The sequence below is a fragment of the Ursus americanus genome, chromosome 14, assembly GCF_024610735.1.
Source record: "Ursus americanus isolate L20-20 chromosome 14, mUrsAme1.1.p, whole genome shotgun sequence".
NCBI lineage: Eukaryota > Metazoa > Chordata > Mammalia > Carnivora > Ursidae > Ursus > Ursus americanus.
In genome coordinates, this window is record NC_142140.1 from 54,920,675 (window position 1) to 54,936,915 (window position 16,241).

General features: G+C 55.1%; 1 protein-coding gene across 1 annotated transcript in view; it reads right to left on the reverse strand.

Moving 5' to 3' along the window:
• The window catches only part of MYO1F (myosin IF), a 31,766-nt gene that overhangs the window by 11,389 nt on the left and 4,136 nt on the right, over nt 1-16,241 (reverse strand). The window contains exons 2-16 of the mRNA XM_045774351.2: nt 11,997-12,134; nt 11,435-11,524; nt 11,258-11,352; nt 10,782-10,869; nt 10,579-10,668; nt 8,332-8,463; nt 8,044-8,175; nt 7,721-7,853; nt 7,328-7,524; nt 6,530-6,610; nt 6,320-6,406; nt 5,079-5,165; nt 4,405-4,572; nt 3,266-3,351; nt 724-805 (exon numbers count right to left, since the gene is read on the reverse strand). Of these exons, the coding sequence (XP_045630307.1) occupies nt 724-805; nt 3,266-3,351; nt 4,405-4,572; nt 5,079-5,165; nt 6,320-6,406; nt 6,530-6,610; nt 7,328-7,524; nt 7,721-7,853; nt 8,044-8,175; nt 8,332-8,463; nt 10,579-10,668; nt 10,782-10,869; nt 11,258-11,352; nt 11,435-11,524; nt 11,997-12,134 (1,686 nt within the window). The remainder of the gene's footprint in view (nt 1-723; nt 806-3,265; nt 3,352-4,404; nt 4,573-5,078; nt 5,166-6,319; nt 6,407-6,529; nt 6,611-7,327; nt 7,525-7,720; nt 7,854-8,043; nt 8,176-8,331; nt 8,464-10,578; nt 10,669-10,781; nt 10,870-11,257; nt 11,353-11,434; nt 11,525-11,996; nt 12,135-16,241) is intronic.

Below are 16,241 nucleotides of genomic sequence, written 5' to 3' on the forward strand. Positions count from 1 at the left end.
ACCCAGCGTATATAGCAGCATTATTCACAACAGGTAAAAGGTGAAAACAACCTAAGTGTCCCTCCACGGAGGAATGGATAGGAAAAATGTGGTCCACTCATACGCTAGAAGATTTTTCAGCCTTAAAAAGACAGGACATCCTGACACCTGCTACAACATGGATGAACTTTGAGGACACTGTGCTCAGTGAGAGCAGCTAGACCCAGAAGGACACATCCCGCAGGACCCCACTCCCAGGGGGTCCCCAGAGGCGTCCCGTCCACACAGACAGAGAATGGATGGTGGGAGCCAGGGCTGGGGCAGGGGCTAGGGAGTCCGTGCTTTCTGGGGACAGAGTCTCTGTGTGGGGAGATGGAAAGTTCTGGAGACGGCGGGTGGGGTAGCGGCAGGACAGTGTGAGTGTGCTTCGTGCCACTGAGCTGTGCTCTTAACAATGGTTAAGATGGTACATTTTATGTATATTTTACCACAATTCAAATGAAAGTGGCAAAGAACCAAAAGACCAAAAAATTATTAAGATGATGGTTCACGTTTCGATTTAGAGAGTTAGGGGGGACTTCAAGGAAACTGGTCCAATCCCCCAGTACCCCTAGAGATGGAAGAAGACCCTGCCACACAGAGGGTGCCAGAGAGAGGGGTGGAGGCCCCAGGACTCGGGAGTGAGTAGAGAACAGCCCCCAGCCCTCCCCACGCCCAGCTCCTCCTCTCCTGCCCCAGGCGCACCTTGATCTTGGAGCCAGCCGTGCTGGGGCGGCCCTTCTTGTCTACGTCCAGCTTCTCAGGAAAGAGCATCCGGAGGAAGGCCCTGGGCAGGAGGGACAGGAGGAGTCAGAGGTGCTGCTGAGCCTCGGGCGCCCTCTCCCAGAGGAGCACAGTTCTCCCTGAATGTGGGGGGTGTAGTGGTGAGGACCGGAGAGTTGGTTTTGTCCTTTTGGTTCCTTGATCTATTTGCGCTGGTCCTTCTGCCTCCACGACCACGCATGACTTGGGTAGCAGGTAAAAGAGAACAAAGGTCACTGCAGTAGGGACACCGCTCGGTGCTGCAGCATCTCAGCATCTCGGGCAATGGGGCAGGTCCCCTTGTAGGAACGATCCTACACGCACGGGCTCACGTGTAAGCGAAGAGATACAGACAGGGGTGCTCGCTGCCTGGGGTGGTCACAGACAGGCCCAGTCTAATTGTCCATCACCAGGGGATTGCTTAGACACCCTTTGGTCCATTCACAGTTCCCTCCCTCATCTCCTCAATGAGGTCTTCCTTGACTGCCGTATCACAGAATGAGTGCACTGTTCAATCCATACATATTTGGGAGGATGAAAGAGTTCTGGAACGAGAGGGTGGGGATGGTGGGGCGGCATTGTGAACGTGCTTCATGCCGCTGAGCTGTACAGTGCAAAATGGTGAGAAGGTGAATCTTATCTTGTGTGTATTTTATCACAATTGAAAGAAAGTTAAAAAAAAAAAAAGAGAGAGTGAATGATGCCCACCACACGCTCAACTTAGTTTTATCAACTCAGTTTTTCTATCCAGGGCTTGCCCCAGTGGACACCAGAATCACCAGGAGAGCTTGCCCGGTTCCTCTCGCATTTCTCATTTACACATCTGGGCTGGGGCCCCATAATTTCTAATGAGTTCCCAGGTGATACTGCTGCTACTGGTCCAGGAACCCTACTTGGAGAACCACGGCTCTGTGCTTTCCAGTATGGCAGCCCCTGGTCACATGCGGTTATCGAGGCCCTCGAGGCTTAGCCTGTCCGAATCATGATGCGTTGCGAGTGTTAAAATGCAGACCAGATTTCAAAGAGTACCGCAGTATGGGGCGAGAGAATGTAATTTGTATTTAATTCATATTCATTCATTAGTAATTTTTATATGGATTGCATATTGAAATGATATTTTGGGTATATTGGGTATAAGAAAACATTTTTTAATGTCACCTATTCACTTTTTTACTTTTTTTTAAGTTTATTTATTTAAGTCATCTCTACCCTCCAAGGTGGGGCTCGAACTCATGACCCCAAGATGAAGAGTTGCATGCTCATCTGACTGAGCCAGCCAGGTGCCTCTCACCTTTTTACTTTTTAACTGTGTTTTTAGAAAATTTAAAATTACATGCTGGGATGCCTTGGGGGCTCAGTGAGTTAAGCATCTGCCTTAGGCTCAGGTCACGATCCCAGGGTTCTGGGATCGAGCCCCACATCGGGCTCCCTGCTCAGCGGGGAACCTGCTTCTCCCTTTCCCTCTGCTGCTCCCCATGCTTGTGCTCTCTCTCTTTGACAAATAAATAAATAAAATCTTAAAAAAAGAGAAAATTAAAAACTACACATGTAATGGGAATAGGGATCAACTGCAGTTTGGCACAAGGGATCTTTTGGGTGTGATGCAAATGTTCCCAACTGGGTAGTGGTCATGGTTGCACAGCTCTATACATTTCCAAAAAACTCACATCTGAAGTTGGGCACCTTTCATGGCATGCAAATTGTACAGGAAGAAGGTTGTTTTGAAGTCATGACGTACGTGGCTTGGATTCTGCATGGGTGTGGAATGTATCAGACCGCGCTGCTTCAGATCACTGAATCTCAAACTCCGATGTGCACCTGGTTCGCGAGGAGGCACCGGGGGCACCTCGTGACAGTGCAGATTCCGCATTTATACCCAGCTCAGAGGATGCTCGTGTTGCCGGTAGAGGAGCCGTAGATTCAGCCTCTTACGGACCACTGTCTTATGCCTTTCATGCGGTGCTATATTCTATTTGCCTTTTTTTCCCGTTCCATGCCTGCCTCCCCGCTTGGCTCTCCACTCAGTGAGAGCAGCCGTGTTGTCTGACCTGTTCAGCCTCTATCCCCACAGGTTCCAATAAATGGTTCCTGGCACACGGCAGAGCCTGAATGAGTAATGGAACCCGGTATGCAGCTGTGGTCTGGGAGATGAGTCCATGGGTGTTAATGCGGAAAAATGCAGGGTGCAATGTGTTTTCACGCTGTACCAGGGGACACCCTGTCTACACCCCGCATCCACTGGGCTTGCACGGGGGCGGGGGGCACTGGATGGGCCATAAGGAACTGCCCCTAGGGCTGTCCTTCCTTCCTTCTGTGGACCTTGGGCTGCTGTTTAATCAGAACCAGTCACTAAAACACTGTCCTTGCGGACAGCCACCCCTACAAAGCCTGTGGCATGGATGGGAGCTCCGGGGAAGATGGACTGCTTCCCGCCACCCGCCCCCCCATCCCTAAGCGGACTTGTGCCCGCCCGGAGGCCACTCACTGCTCACTGGTCTGCATCAGCTCTATGAGGTCGGAGAAGAGAACGTCCCGGTTCCTCTCACAGAAACCGTTAACATCATAGGAGACCTGGAGGGAGACATTGTTGGGGGGAATAAGGGGCTGAGGCCTGGGTGGGCTGCTTACAACCCATGTGGTCAGGGGTCCCCTGGGGTCCTGCCCAAGGCTGACAGGATGGGGGCGGTACCCCTGGTTTGCAATAAGGGGCAGGGCGCTGCAGCATGGGCTTGGGGTCCCTGGAGGTCTGATGTTCAAGTGGAGATTGCAGGGCTGGGGCTGCAGCCTGGGCCAGAGGGAGGGGGAGGTGACAGTTCTAGCCCAGATTGGGGGAAGAGGTGCTGCAGCCTGGACAGAGGTCCTGGAGGGTCTGCTGTTTAATTTGAAGTCAGGAGGTCAGATTGAGCATCTGCATTGCGGTCAATCAAGGGGCTGGGGTTGGTGTCAGGAGCGTTCCAGCACCGGCTGGGGATCCATGGGGGGCTTCGGTCAGGCTTGTGGGCTGGGTCTGCCATCCACCGAGGGCGAGGAGCTCTATCCCAGTTTGGGGACTGGGGCGCTGCAGGATGGCCAGGAGACCCCTGGGGGTGTCTGCTGCCCACTTGAGGTCAATGGGAGAGTCTGTAGTCCTGTCAGTTGGGGAGGAGGACTGCAGCCAGGACCAGAGGCCAGTGGATTTCTATAGTCTTAGGTAGGCATCTGTAGGGGGCTCCAGCCCATTTTGGAGGGCGGTAGCTTACAGCTTGGGTCTGTGGTCTTTGAGTTTGGGTCAGAAAGCTATGTCTTGCGTCAGGGGGTTAGTGGGTGTGCAGCTCATATCGGGGTGTGGGAGTCTGCTGCCCAATGTGGGGTCAATGGGAGGGGGTTTCTGTCCTGTTAGGCGGAGCTGTCTGGTTAGTAAGTTGAGCTGTGATCTTGGTGGGGGGCCAGTGGGGGTTTCTGCAGCCCTAGCTGATGAAGCGAGGTGGTGGGCCGGGCCAGTTCCTGGGGCTCTGTGGGAGGGGTGGAGAAAGGGGTCGTGGAGTCCTGCAGCTCTGGCTGGGGGGTCCCTGCGGTCTCCCTTCACCAGGAGGTTGGGAGGCTGCCGCCAGGTGTGGCAGGCAGGGGGCGGGGCACACGGCGCACCTTGCCGGCGTAGTGGTGGATGACGAAGCCCGAGCTCCAGCTGTTGAAGTGCTCGTGGGTGCCCACCGCCGCCTGCAGCTTCTGCAGCAGGGTCTGGTCCGCGCCGCCGCCCGTGGCATGCATGGTGGCACACACGTCGTCCAGGACACTCATGATGCCCGGGGGGCTCTGCGGGGCGGGGGGGGGGGGGGAGGCGGGCAGCGGCTCAGCCTGGCCAGACCCTGCCGCCACCCCGTTCCCAGAATGGGGAGGGGGTGGAGGAGGCGGGGCGGGGGCAAAAGGGGGATCCAAATACAAGAGCAAAAGTGGGGGTGGGGGTGGTGTGGGGGACGGCTGTGGAAGCTAGCCAGGGGGCAGAATGCGGTGAGGAACCCCCTAGGATCCATGCTCCTTCCCCTTCCCCAGACTGGGATGTCCTGGTGGGGGACCTGTCAGGGTTGACCCCTCTGTCCCCGAGCAGGCTGCCCTGGGGAAGGTTCGTTGAGTGGACAATACAAGCGGCCTGCCGAGTGAGCGGATGAGGTGGCTGATGGGATATTTCGATGTGCTCCGTCTGCCCCTAGGGGGCAGCAGGTGCAGAGAAGGGGCCCTAACCCCCTCTCTCCTCTCCCAGGCCCAGCTCCCCACCCGGCAAGACCCGCAGAGCTGGCCCAGTCCTCTGGCCCCGTCCTCACCAGTTTGTTTTCAATGAGGTCGCAGACGACTTTGTTGTTGAAGTACTGGATGGGGGTCCAGCGGATGCCCTCCTGTACGTACTCCTCCTGGGGGCAGCAAAGCGGGCAGGGATGAGGGTGGGGGTCTGGGCAAAGCTGTAGATGTTTCTAGAAAACATTCTTCACAAGGGTGGGGGAAGACGGTGTGGTGGATGTCTCCCCATATCTCCCCCTGTCATCACTTAGGACTGTCTCCAGTAACAAAGCCTGTTGCCCTGTGTGGGGCAGACTGGAAGCGCCACCCCTGACTGCCCTTGACCGCAGACAGACAGGAGCTGGTGGAAAAATATCCTGGCTCTGTTGCTTCTGGGGGGGGGGGGCAACTCTGAGGTCTGTGCTACAGAGTGTCCCCCAGGGCTCAGCAGAAATTGGCCCCAATTGCCTGCAGCGTAATCTGCTCATCAATACACCCTATTCTGGCTTTTTTTTTTTTTTAATTTATTTATTGGGCCGCCTGGGTGACTCAGTTGGTTCAGGATCTGCTTTCAGCTCAGGTCATGATCCTGGGGTCCTGGGATCGAGTCCTGCATCGGGCTCCTTGCTCAGTGAGGAGCCTGAGTCTCCCTCTGCCTGCTGCTCCCCCTGCTTGTGCTCGCTTTCTCTCTGACAAATAAATAAATTTGTCAGAGAGAGAGAAGGCATGAGTGAGTGGGGGCAGGGGCAGAGGGAGAGGGAGAGAGAATCCCAAACAGACTTCCCACTGAGCATGGAGCCCGATGTGGGGCTTGATCCTAGGACCCTGAGATCCTGACCTGAGCCGAAATCAAGAGTTGGACGCTTAACCGACTGAGCCACCCAGGTGCCCCCCCGACCCCTATTTTTTAAAAATATGTCTCCCACTTCCTCACTCCTTTCCTGATATTTGCCCTGAATCCTTGTCTCAGGCTCTGCTTCTGTGGGATGGGTTGGATGAAAACAGCAGGAATTTTTGTTCTTCTCTTGCATGGCTGTCTCCCTAGCGCTGCAGCCAGTGCCTGGCACACAGCAGGTGCTCAATAAGTAATCACTGGAGGAATGACCGAGGAGGCTATGCCCCAGCCCTTGTCAAAGCTTTAGAGGCAGGAAACTGCTTCCATAGGACATTTCATGGTGGGGTCTGGACGGCTCAGCAGAGAGAGGTGAGAATGGGAGGCTGGAGGGGGCTTCCCCTGCTTGCTCAGCAGCCTTCATGGTCCTGCCCCACCCCCAGTGTGCCCTCCCACCTGCTCAGCTTTCAGGGTGAGTTCGATGAAGATCTGCTGCAGCTTCTCGTTGACAAAGTTGATGCAGAACTGCTCAAAGCCGTTTTTCTGCCAAGGGAGGCCAAGGGTGCTGCCATCAGCGGGCTGATGCTGGAGACTCCTGGGGCCACCGGGCCACCCCAGGAAGCCCAGGGAGGCAACGGGGTGCAGGCTGGGGAGCAGAGGCCATACCTGGAAGATCTCGAAGCCATAGATGTCAAGCACACCAATACTGTACTCCTCCTGGGGCTTCTGCATAGCGCGGTTGATGGCCTGCAAGGTGGGCGGGGACAATAGATGAGCGCCAGCTCATCACTGTCTGTGTCTGCACGTAACCACATCCACAGGCTGTGTCCTCCAATGCCAGCTCCTCTCCTGCCTTCTCCAGCTCTGCCCACCGCCCCCAGTCACCCGTATGAGAAATCCAGGTGTTAGAACATCCGGGTTCCCGCCTTGGGAGCCCGCTTTGCCTCTTAACCATTCTGCACCTTGATTTTCCCATCTTTAAAATGGGGGTAATAATGGCAACTACTCCGTAGGGCTTTATAAAGGCATTAAATTGGCGCATGTAAAAACACTTAGAGTAGTAGCTGGCGGAGAGTAAGCGTTCTGTAAGGCTGGGTCCTACAGTATTGTCATCATGCTTGGCCTTGACCCGTCCCGTTCCCATCCACTCCCGTCCAGTGCATCACTTTGTCTTCCTGACAGCCCCCTCGTGGCTCTAAGTGCACCCACCTGTCTCCATCCGCACAGCCCCTACCCCAGGCCTGGATGGTTCCAGCAGCCCCCTCCCTCCTGGGCTCCATGCCACAGCCAGATGGAGCCTCTTCCTAAATCTTCCGCCTGATCCCCTCCCGCCCCTCCTTGATGCCTCCCACTGCCGGGAATCGGTGAGGTGACAGCCAAGCCTGCCTTCCGCACTTGGCTGGTCCAAGCCCAGGGTGTTCTGGGGCAGGGCCTCTCCCACTCCCTGGCCCCGGCCCCTCTCACCTCGACGAGAAAGTCAAAGAGACGGGCGTAGAGCCCCTTGGCCAGGGCATCGCGGGTGTAGGCCGCCTGCTCCACGTTGAGGGTCACGTCGATAGACTCGCTGCGTCCTCCCCAGCGGCTGTCCATCTTGCGGCTGGTGAGCTTCTCCTGCAGCCGCCCGCTGTCGATGCCCAGCAGGTAGGCGGGAAAGGCCAGCACTGCCAGGGTTGGGGAGGAAAGAGAGCAGCCAGTTAGGCTCTTGGGCCTCCTGTGATGCTTCCATCGCTCTCCAGTGTGCCCAGGGAGGCCAGTATTGTCCCTGTGGGTTCTTACCCTCCTGGGGCCCAACGAGGAGGAAGCAGTTCACACCCGGAGAAACCCCTCCAGCCCGCCCTCCCCAGCACCCACACTCACGGTCCACACTCTCCACCCGGGCGTAATTCCCATCTTCACAGAAGCTGATGTTTCCCAGGTGCAAGATTCCTGCCACTAGCTGGAGGACCAGCTGCTGGACGTTGGGCGGGATCCCGATGACCTGCATGGCATTCTGCCAGCACAACAGGGGCAGAACCTATACCACTCCACCTCCGCCCTGCCCTCCTGGGTTAGGCTTCTGGGGCCGTAGCACAGACACATGGATCCCTGTCTTGCCTCTTGCACCCACTTGCTATGTGACCAGAGGCAAGTCCCCGTCCCTCTCTGGGCCTTGGCTTTCTAGAGTGGTGGTCACTGCTCACCAAAGTCTCACTGAAGTCGCTCCGGTCGTCGGTGCCATCCACCTTGTAGGTGTCTGATTGGAGGTAGTAATAGTAGTCGGGGGTCATGAGCCCCAGGTTCTGCCGCTGCTCCTGGGAGGCTCCTTCCAGCAGCTGGAGGGCGAGCAATTCTCATGCATCTGCTGTTGGACTGGCACAGTGCTTGTGATCCCCCAGTCCTCGCTGTCCTGGGCTCCTGGACACTGACCCTCCCACTGTCTCCCCTTGGGCTCTCCCTCTGCCCCAGCCTCACGGCCCCTTTCCTTGCACCTGGTAGTAGATGTGGAAGTTCCTCTCGTTTTCGTTCTGCATGACCACACGGGATTTCTCTAGCAGGAAGTTGGAGATCTTGCCCCCGTCTGGCTCCCCGCCACGGCTGAACTGGATCTCAAAGTACTTGCCCTGACGCCAAGAGAGCCAGGTGAGGTGCCCAGGGTCCCCCGGGGTGCAGGTTGGGGAGGAAATTGAGGATGGTCTTAGGAGACTGGCCTCTTGCCCCCTCTTGCCCACGTGACCTTGACTCTTCTCTCTCCACCTCCCACTTACACTCTTGTCGCTCTCTGCCTCAGCTCCTTCCCTCCGGCCTTTGTTTAAGCTGCTCCTTCTCTAATGACTCCAGCCCTCATCAGGGCATCCAGCCCCGTGCCTGGCACATAGAAGTACCCCATTTTATTGACCACTTTCCTGTGGTCTTTCCACCACAGATCTTCCTGTGTGGTCTTTCGACCACAACACAGAGGCCTCTGTGACTCTGTGGGCTGCTGCTGGCTTCAGTGATCCTGACTGTCTCACAGGTGGTCTCTGAGCCCAGAGTGAGGGCCCCACAAGCCCCTTCTTTGGTCTCTGACAATATCTGGATTCTACTCTGGCCAGAGGTCGGAGGGCAGAGAAGGCCCCTTACTTTTTCCTTTCTGCCACTGTCAGTCAATGACGATACACATTCCATTATCCCACTACACAGACACCTGTAATGCAAGATATATACCTATTCTGTGGTACCATAAAATAATATAAAACATAATTACATTTTGGAGGTTCATCCATGGTTTTGTGTATATCAGTAGTTTGAAAATATATACTGTGTGATTCCATTTGTATAAAGTTCCAGAACAGCTGAAACTAATCTATGGTGGAAAAAAAGAAAAAAGACCTAGAGGAGTGGTTGCTTCTGGGGTGAGGTGGGAATAGAGATTGACTGAAAAGGGAGGGAAATTTCTGGAAAGACGGTGATGTTCTGTGCGTTGATAAGGCTTTGGTTGCTTGCACAGATGCATGCATATTTCTAAACTCGGTGAATGGTCTACTTTAGATTTACATGCTTTGCTATATGAAAATTTTACTTTAAAAGAGCACTGCAAATTTATATTGGACTGTAATTAATGATCTGCATGCTGCTATGTTGGCGAAGCAGAAAGTATGGTGTCTGCAAGTTACTCTCTAGTGCATCAAAAAAAGAAAAAAAAGATGAATAGGGTCACCTGGATGGCACAGTCAGTGGAACATGTGACTCTTAATCTCAGGGTTGTGAGTTCAAGCCCCACATTGGATGTGGAGCTTACTTAAAAAAAATGGACAGATGGAGATATGATAAAGCAAGTATAGCAAAACGTTAACGATAGAATATCGGAATGGGCAGCAGGTGTTCACTATACCATTCTTCCAATTTTTTCTGTGTTTTAATTTTTTTTAAGGTATGCCCCATGTCCGGTATGCAGCCCACTGCAGGGCCCGAACTCATGACCCTGAAATCAAGAGTCAGACACTCAACTGACTGAAACACCCAGGTGCCCCATTAAAACTTTTAATAATAAAATGTTGAGGAAAATACTTAACATATAATTACATGATAAATATGTTAGAAATATAAATATAATTAATAATATTTAGGGGAATACAAATCTTTTTAGTGTATGGAATTTATTAAATCATTTCATGTGTAGGTATTGTACTGGAATTACTGAGGTCTGTGAGATGGGTATTAACATCATCCCCATTTCATGGATGAGAAAACAGGAGTTTCAGGAAGTTTAAGCTGCTGAAACATTGTTTGTTTGTTTGTTTTGTCCAAGCCACAAATCGAAATAGTGACAGAATCAGACCGTAAATCCAGATCTGTTGACCTATTCTGTCTTCCATTAGGCTCAGCATTAACACCTGACACAAAGAAGGAGCCCAAGAACAATTTGTTGAAAGAAAGAGTGAATGAGAGAATACGTTGGGAACTGAACTGTGAATAGGAGCGGAGGTAGCATGGTCATAGCCAGGGAAATATTTAAGAATGTTACACAGACAAGTCAAGGCTTCTATAGTTCAGCTGAGGGGGAAGTCTTTTTCAGAAGGACCATATGCAGGAAGTGAGTCTCCCATAAGCGGGAAGTGAGTCTCCCACTGAGGAGCAGGGAGTTCCTATGTTATTGGGAACGCAGGTGTGTGTGTGTGTGTGTGTGTGTGTGTGTGTGTGTGTGTGTGTATCAGTATGGAGGGAGCAGTTACTCCAAGGCGGGGCTGCAGACTCACAAAGCGGCTGGAATTGTTGTTGCGCACAGTCTTGGCATTGCCGAAGGCCTCTAGCAGTGGGTTTGATTGCAGGATGATATCTTTCACGTGCTGGGGGCAGAGGCAGGTGGAGATGAGAAAAGGTCAGGACGAGGTAGGTGGTCGTGGGGTTTAATTACCGTGCTTCTGGGGAGACCCAGCCCGTCCTTCTGTTCTCCCCTCACCTGGACTTTCTCGCCCCCGCCAGACACCTTGGAGATGTAGCCCATGATGTATTTGGCTGCCACGGTCTTCCCAGCTCCACTCTCTCCACTGGGGGTGGGTGAGGGACAGAAGGATCAGCAGCCAGCGGGGAGGGAAGGTTGGGGGGGTGAAAGCGCCCTTTCTAGTGCCCATTCATTCATTCATTCTCTACTGTGTGCTAGGCACTATACCAGGTTCTGGGGAAACAATAGTGAACAAGACAGATAGAAATCCCTGCTGTCTCACAGCTGACATTTAGAATGGACAGATGGACTATAACAGAATGAATGAATAAATATATCATGGGTCAGGGGGTGACAAGGAAAGTAAAGCAGGGCCAGGGGCAGAGAGGGACAGTAAGGTTCTGTTTGGATCAGGAGTTCTGAGCAAAGCTCCCTAGGGTGGTGAGGCTGTTGTGGGGCCTGGGCAGGAGGGTGTGGGGCCCCCCACTCTGTACCTGATGATGACACACTGGTTCTCACAGTCAATGAGCATGTTGCGGTACATGTTGTCCGTGAGGGCATAGATGTGTGGGGGATTCTCGTACTGAGCCTGGTGGAGGAGGTCAGGTCTTAGCCCAGGGCTAGAGGCTGGGGGTCCTGGGGTGATGCTTCCCACCTGGCCCCAGTCTTACCGCGCCCTGGTAGAGGTCGATCTCGCGGTCAGTGAAGTAAGGCATCTGCTTGAAGGGGTTTACGGAGATGAGCACGGAGCCGATATAGGTCTGGGGTGCCGTTAAGGGCTGTGCGGTGTTCTGGCTGGCTTTGTTCTTCACGGGCCCCTGTACCCTAATCCTAATGCCCCGGGGCCTCTAGAGCCCCACTGCTCAGATCAAGAGATGGAGATACTCAGATGTGCCCTGGGTCTCTTAGGGAAAACACAGGGCTGGGTCCAGAAAGGAGAGACGGAATGTACTGCGGCTGAGCTACCTGGGGCCAAGAGAGTCATGAGGACCACAGCCGCCCCCAAGCAGAGCCCTGCTGTCACTCTGTCTGTCCCCTCCTCCCACCCGGGGCTCTCACTGCCCATCCCCACCCCTGCTCATTTGCTTAGGCGTCTGTCTGTCCCTTCTATGCCGCAGTCCCTCTGACACCCTTCCCTGCGTTCATCCTCGTGCCATCCCTCCACCCACTGGTCAGTCACCCTCCTGTCCCTCTCTCCACCATCTGCCCGCCCCCGCCCATGGCCCAGGGTACAAAGATGTAGTCGTCCATGAAGCGCTTGCGGAGATTGCCCACGATGGCGTCCTCGGTGATCTGGGGCAGCAACACCATGTCATCCACGCCGCTCTGCTTTACGTTGTGGCTCTGCCAGTGGAAGCGCTCCTTGCTGCCCTGGGGTGGGGTTGGCCAGGTGGGAGTGAGCCCCTGCAGGGGCGGGGCACGGCGGGGTCGGGGGGTGGTGGTGGTGCTGCTGCCTCAGTGCCCCCGCCTGGCTCACCTCCATCCATCACCTCCTTCTGATTCTGCCTCACCTCAGCCACCTGCCGGCCTCCTTCCCCGATTCGGGGACACCAGGACAGGTGGGCGAGGTGGAGTCCGGGCTCCCCGCCCCAGAGGAAGGGGCTCTGTCCTCCAATCCCTCCACCTAGTGTCCCACTGTCATGGAGGAGACCACGATGCCAGGCCCAGGGAGGCAGAGTGTGCTTGGGGCTCTGGCGCTGTGGGAGGGGAGAAGGGAGTCGGGGGAGGCTGGTTTGGGAGGTGTTGACTCACCCTCCTTCTCCCTTCTCCTTCAGACTCTGCCCCTCGCTTCTCCAGCCTCGTCTCCCTGCCCAGGCCCTGGCTGAGTCCCTGACTTCTCCGCGGCATTTGACCTGCCGCCCATCCTTGCACCTCTAGCTGGCCTCCTTCCTCCTCCTCTCCTCCTCCCTCATGGTCACGCATCTTAGCCTGTCCTGGCTGTGACCTCTGTCCTCTGTGGCCAGCTAGCCGGCCGTTACTCTGCTCCTCTGCCCCCACAGCTTTCCCTTCTCATTTCCCCCCTCTTTTTTTTTTTTTTTTTTAAATCAGGTGAGGCTTTCCTTAGGCCCCTGGGAGGAGACTTAGATACAGGTTCCCCCCGAAGACCCCTCCTCCAGGAAGTCTGCCTGGAATGTTTTCTCTTTTCAGCCTGAGTTCATCAGTGCCTTGGACACTTAAACATAGTGGCTGTTTCAGGTGCACTGTGGTCAGCATAACCCTGCCATGGAGGAGTCTGGCAAACAGGTGAGTGTTGGGGGCCCAGAGCTTCCCTGGCAGGCATGCTCATGCCTACATAAGATGTCCCGCCTCCAGGAAGCCCCTCATTCTCAGACCAGGAGCTCTTGGAGGGCAGGGACTGGGACTGAGTCCTTTCTCCGCTCCAGAAGGGATGACCTCACAGATGAACAGGGAACAGGGACAAAGAAAGAAACCCAGCTTCAGAAGAACACCCCAAGAGCAAAGGATGCTGGGAATCAGAGTCAAGTCCTCAAAGCTGACCAGTGTTTGCCGCACAGATGCCAGGGAAGGGAGACGGTGTGCTGGGCAGAGAGGACGCGGGCAGGCACGGAGCAGGAGGGGGGTTGTAGGACAGATGTGGAGGAGAGGCCAGTCATCCGGGGGACCCTGAGGATTTCCTGAGCAAGGGAGGTGCAAGGTCACATTCTGGACAGGCTGACAGCCAGAGCAGGGGTCATTGAGGAATGCCCACAGACATTAAGTGAAACCAGTTTTTGGTGGGGGGTAGATCTGGGTTCCAGTCCAGGTGGGGTTACCCACACTGCTCTGAGCCTCAGTAGCCTCATCTGTAAAATGGGGGGAGCAGCCGCACTTTCCAGGGTTAACGGGAGGGGGGTACACTGCCCTGGGGTCCAAAATCCAAAATGGGGTGAAGGGCTGGTGCTCTTCTCCGGCCCAAGGAGTTGTGAGGATGGGCCCGGGCAGAGGGGCCCTGGATGGAATTAACATTCACCAAGCATCTGTGAGATGCTTGATGCAGGGGCCAGGAGTGAAGCCAGCATTATCAGCAGTCCTCACAGCAGAGTCTAGGGATGGAAACTGAGGCTCGAGAAGTGTTTGACACTTGACTACAGACCCAGCTCAATTGTCTCCAAGGGTGTGGGATTCGAGTGTGGACCCATCGCAAAGCCCAGGCTCTTGAGTCTACACCCACCAGTGGCTGGGGCCCATGGGGTGTTTGGGCTGGGACTTGAAAGTCAAGAAGGGCTTTGGTCAAGAGCTGGGAGAAAACGTGTGCCAGGCAGTGTGAACTGGCCAGACGTGGGTGCAGAAGCAGGAGCGGAGAGCAGAGGAGGAAGCGTCTGTGGGGGGTTAGGGCTCGAACCCCCTCAAGCTGCTTCTGGCCTGAGCCGTCAGACTGAGTTTTGGATGTGGCAAATCTGATCTCACTCCAGGGCTGAGAACCCATCTGTGGCTTCCTATCACACTCCCATCCATCCAACCCACCAAAGATTCTGGGGTGCTTACTGTGTGCTGGTAACTTCGGCCCCCAGGGAAACACTCTTTCAGTCCCTCACCTGGGCACCTCCGAGCTTTGCTGATGCTTGGGCCTCTGTCAGAACACCCTGCCTGCCTGGTCCGTGCCAGTCCGGCCTTCACACTTGGCTCAGGTGACACTTCCTCTAAGAAGCCCTCCCCAGCCCTAGGCCAGGTGGACATTCCCTCTGGACCCCCCCAGCCCCCAGGGCCCCTCACCACAGCCCTGTCCACATGCTGGACGCCCTGCATGTTGGGGGCAGCTTCTGGTGTCCAGGCTCCCGAGGGCAGGGGCTCAGACCATGCCTGGCTGCACGTCGCGTCAGGGCTCATTTGAATGACTGAGTGGGAAGCGTGGGATGGCGTATGAATGAATGGAGGGGAGGTCAACCAGGGCCAGGTCCTGAATGGCCTTGAATGCCAAGCAAAGGAACTCAGCCTTGATTGTCAGCAGCTTGGAGGATTCTCAGCAGGGCTCCTGGGGACACTCGAAGAATTGTGGGAGCATTTTCGGTTGTCCTGGGAATGGGGGCTGGCTGGCATTGGGGCTGCAGGCACCAAATTGGCCCACAAGTTATCAGCCTGACCGCAGCCCCCACTCCACCCCACCAGATGCTCACGTAAGTGACAAACTGTTTATAATCATTGGAACCTAGGTTGGAATTCGATTTTATGTCTACACAGAGAAGCTAGGTGCGTTTTGCATGGCTGACACCTGCTCCATCTTCCAGACTACCCTGTATCAAGGGAGATTTTAGTGTTATTCAGATCACACCAAGACTCGTTCAGCATTTTGGCAGCTCCTGCTGCTCGTGGCGTTAGCGTGGCTGACATGTCACTCGGCATCAGCTCACTGAGATGCTCCTGTGTCCCGGCGTCAGCACCTGGGGGCTCCAGTGGGCGTCCGTGGGCCACTGACCTGACCATTTTCAGCTTTATGTGCCTGTTTTCTTCCCAGTGACTTTCTCCTCTGCATTACAGGAGATGACAGTGTTTTTGAAATGATGGGAGTCGGTGTGTTTCACTGTCTGTGAATTTCAATTCAGGGTTTCGGGGGGGCCTGCCAAGGGTCTGTTATAAGAAGGGGGTGCTGGGTGTGATGCACCGAGAACCCCGGGGTGCAGTGGGAAGGGTGGTGGGGAGGACAGAGCCGTGGGAGCAGCATTGTGCAGGGGTTGGAGAGGATGCCTACGACAGAGGCTGAGCGGGGCGTCAGCTGGGAGGTTGGAGGCAGCCAGGACTGGTGAGACCTGGAGGTGACAAGAGCCAGCTGGGAGAAGCAGGGAGCCATTGACCGGACCCCTGAGCTACTGAAGAGTGTCCAGCTCACCGGAGGCTCAGAGGGGCCCCTGTGGAGAGCACTGGCAACCTCATTCAGAAGTCAGATTGGGAGGTCAGAAGGTGTAGATAGGGAGTGAAGATGGCTTTCAGACAGTCTGGCTGAGAAGGGGAAGAGGGAAAGATGCTGTGGGGAGAGGAGGGGTCAGGGAGCAGGTTTCCTGTTTTCAAGATGGGGAGACCAGAGTGTGTTGGTGAGAAAAGAGGATGAAGTCTGGGAGCAAAGTGGTATCTGTCCTGGACTGGTGTCACTCAGGGGCCATAGGCAGGGGTCTGCGCTTTCTCGGGAAGTGGGGGGCTGATAGGGGAGACAGGAAGTAGATCCTCTCTCTGAAGACCTCTGGGGGGTGGGGCTTCGGGTGGTAACTATGGTAACCAACAGCCATCATAACAACAGTTAACAGCCCACTGGCACTTACTGTGTGCCATGTGTGGTCTAGGCTTCCTCTGCAAATGACCTTATTTATCATGCTGGGATCAGTACTATGACTAGGTACACTTTGTGGAAGAGAAAGCTATAGCACAGAGAGGTTCGTTGTCCTCTCCAAGGTCACACAGCAGGAAGGGAGGACCTGGGAGAGGATGGTAGAGACTGTCGCCCTTAGCCCGGTCTTCAGGTCAGAGGTGGCGGGGGTTGGTGCCTCA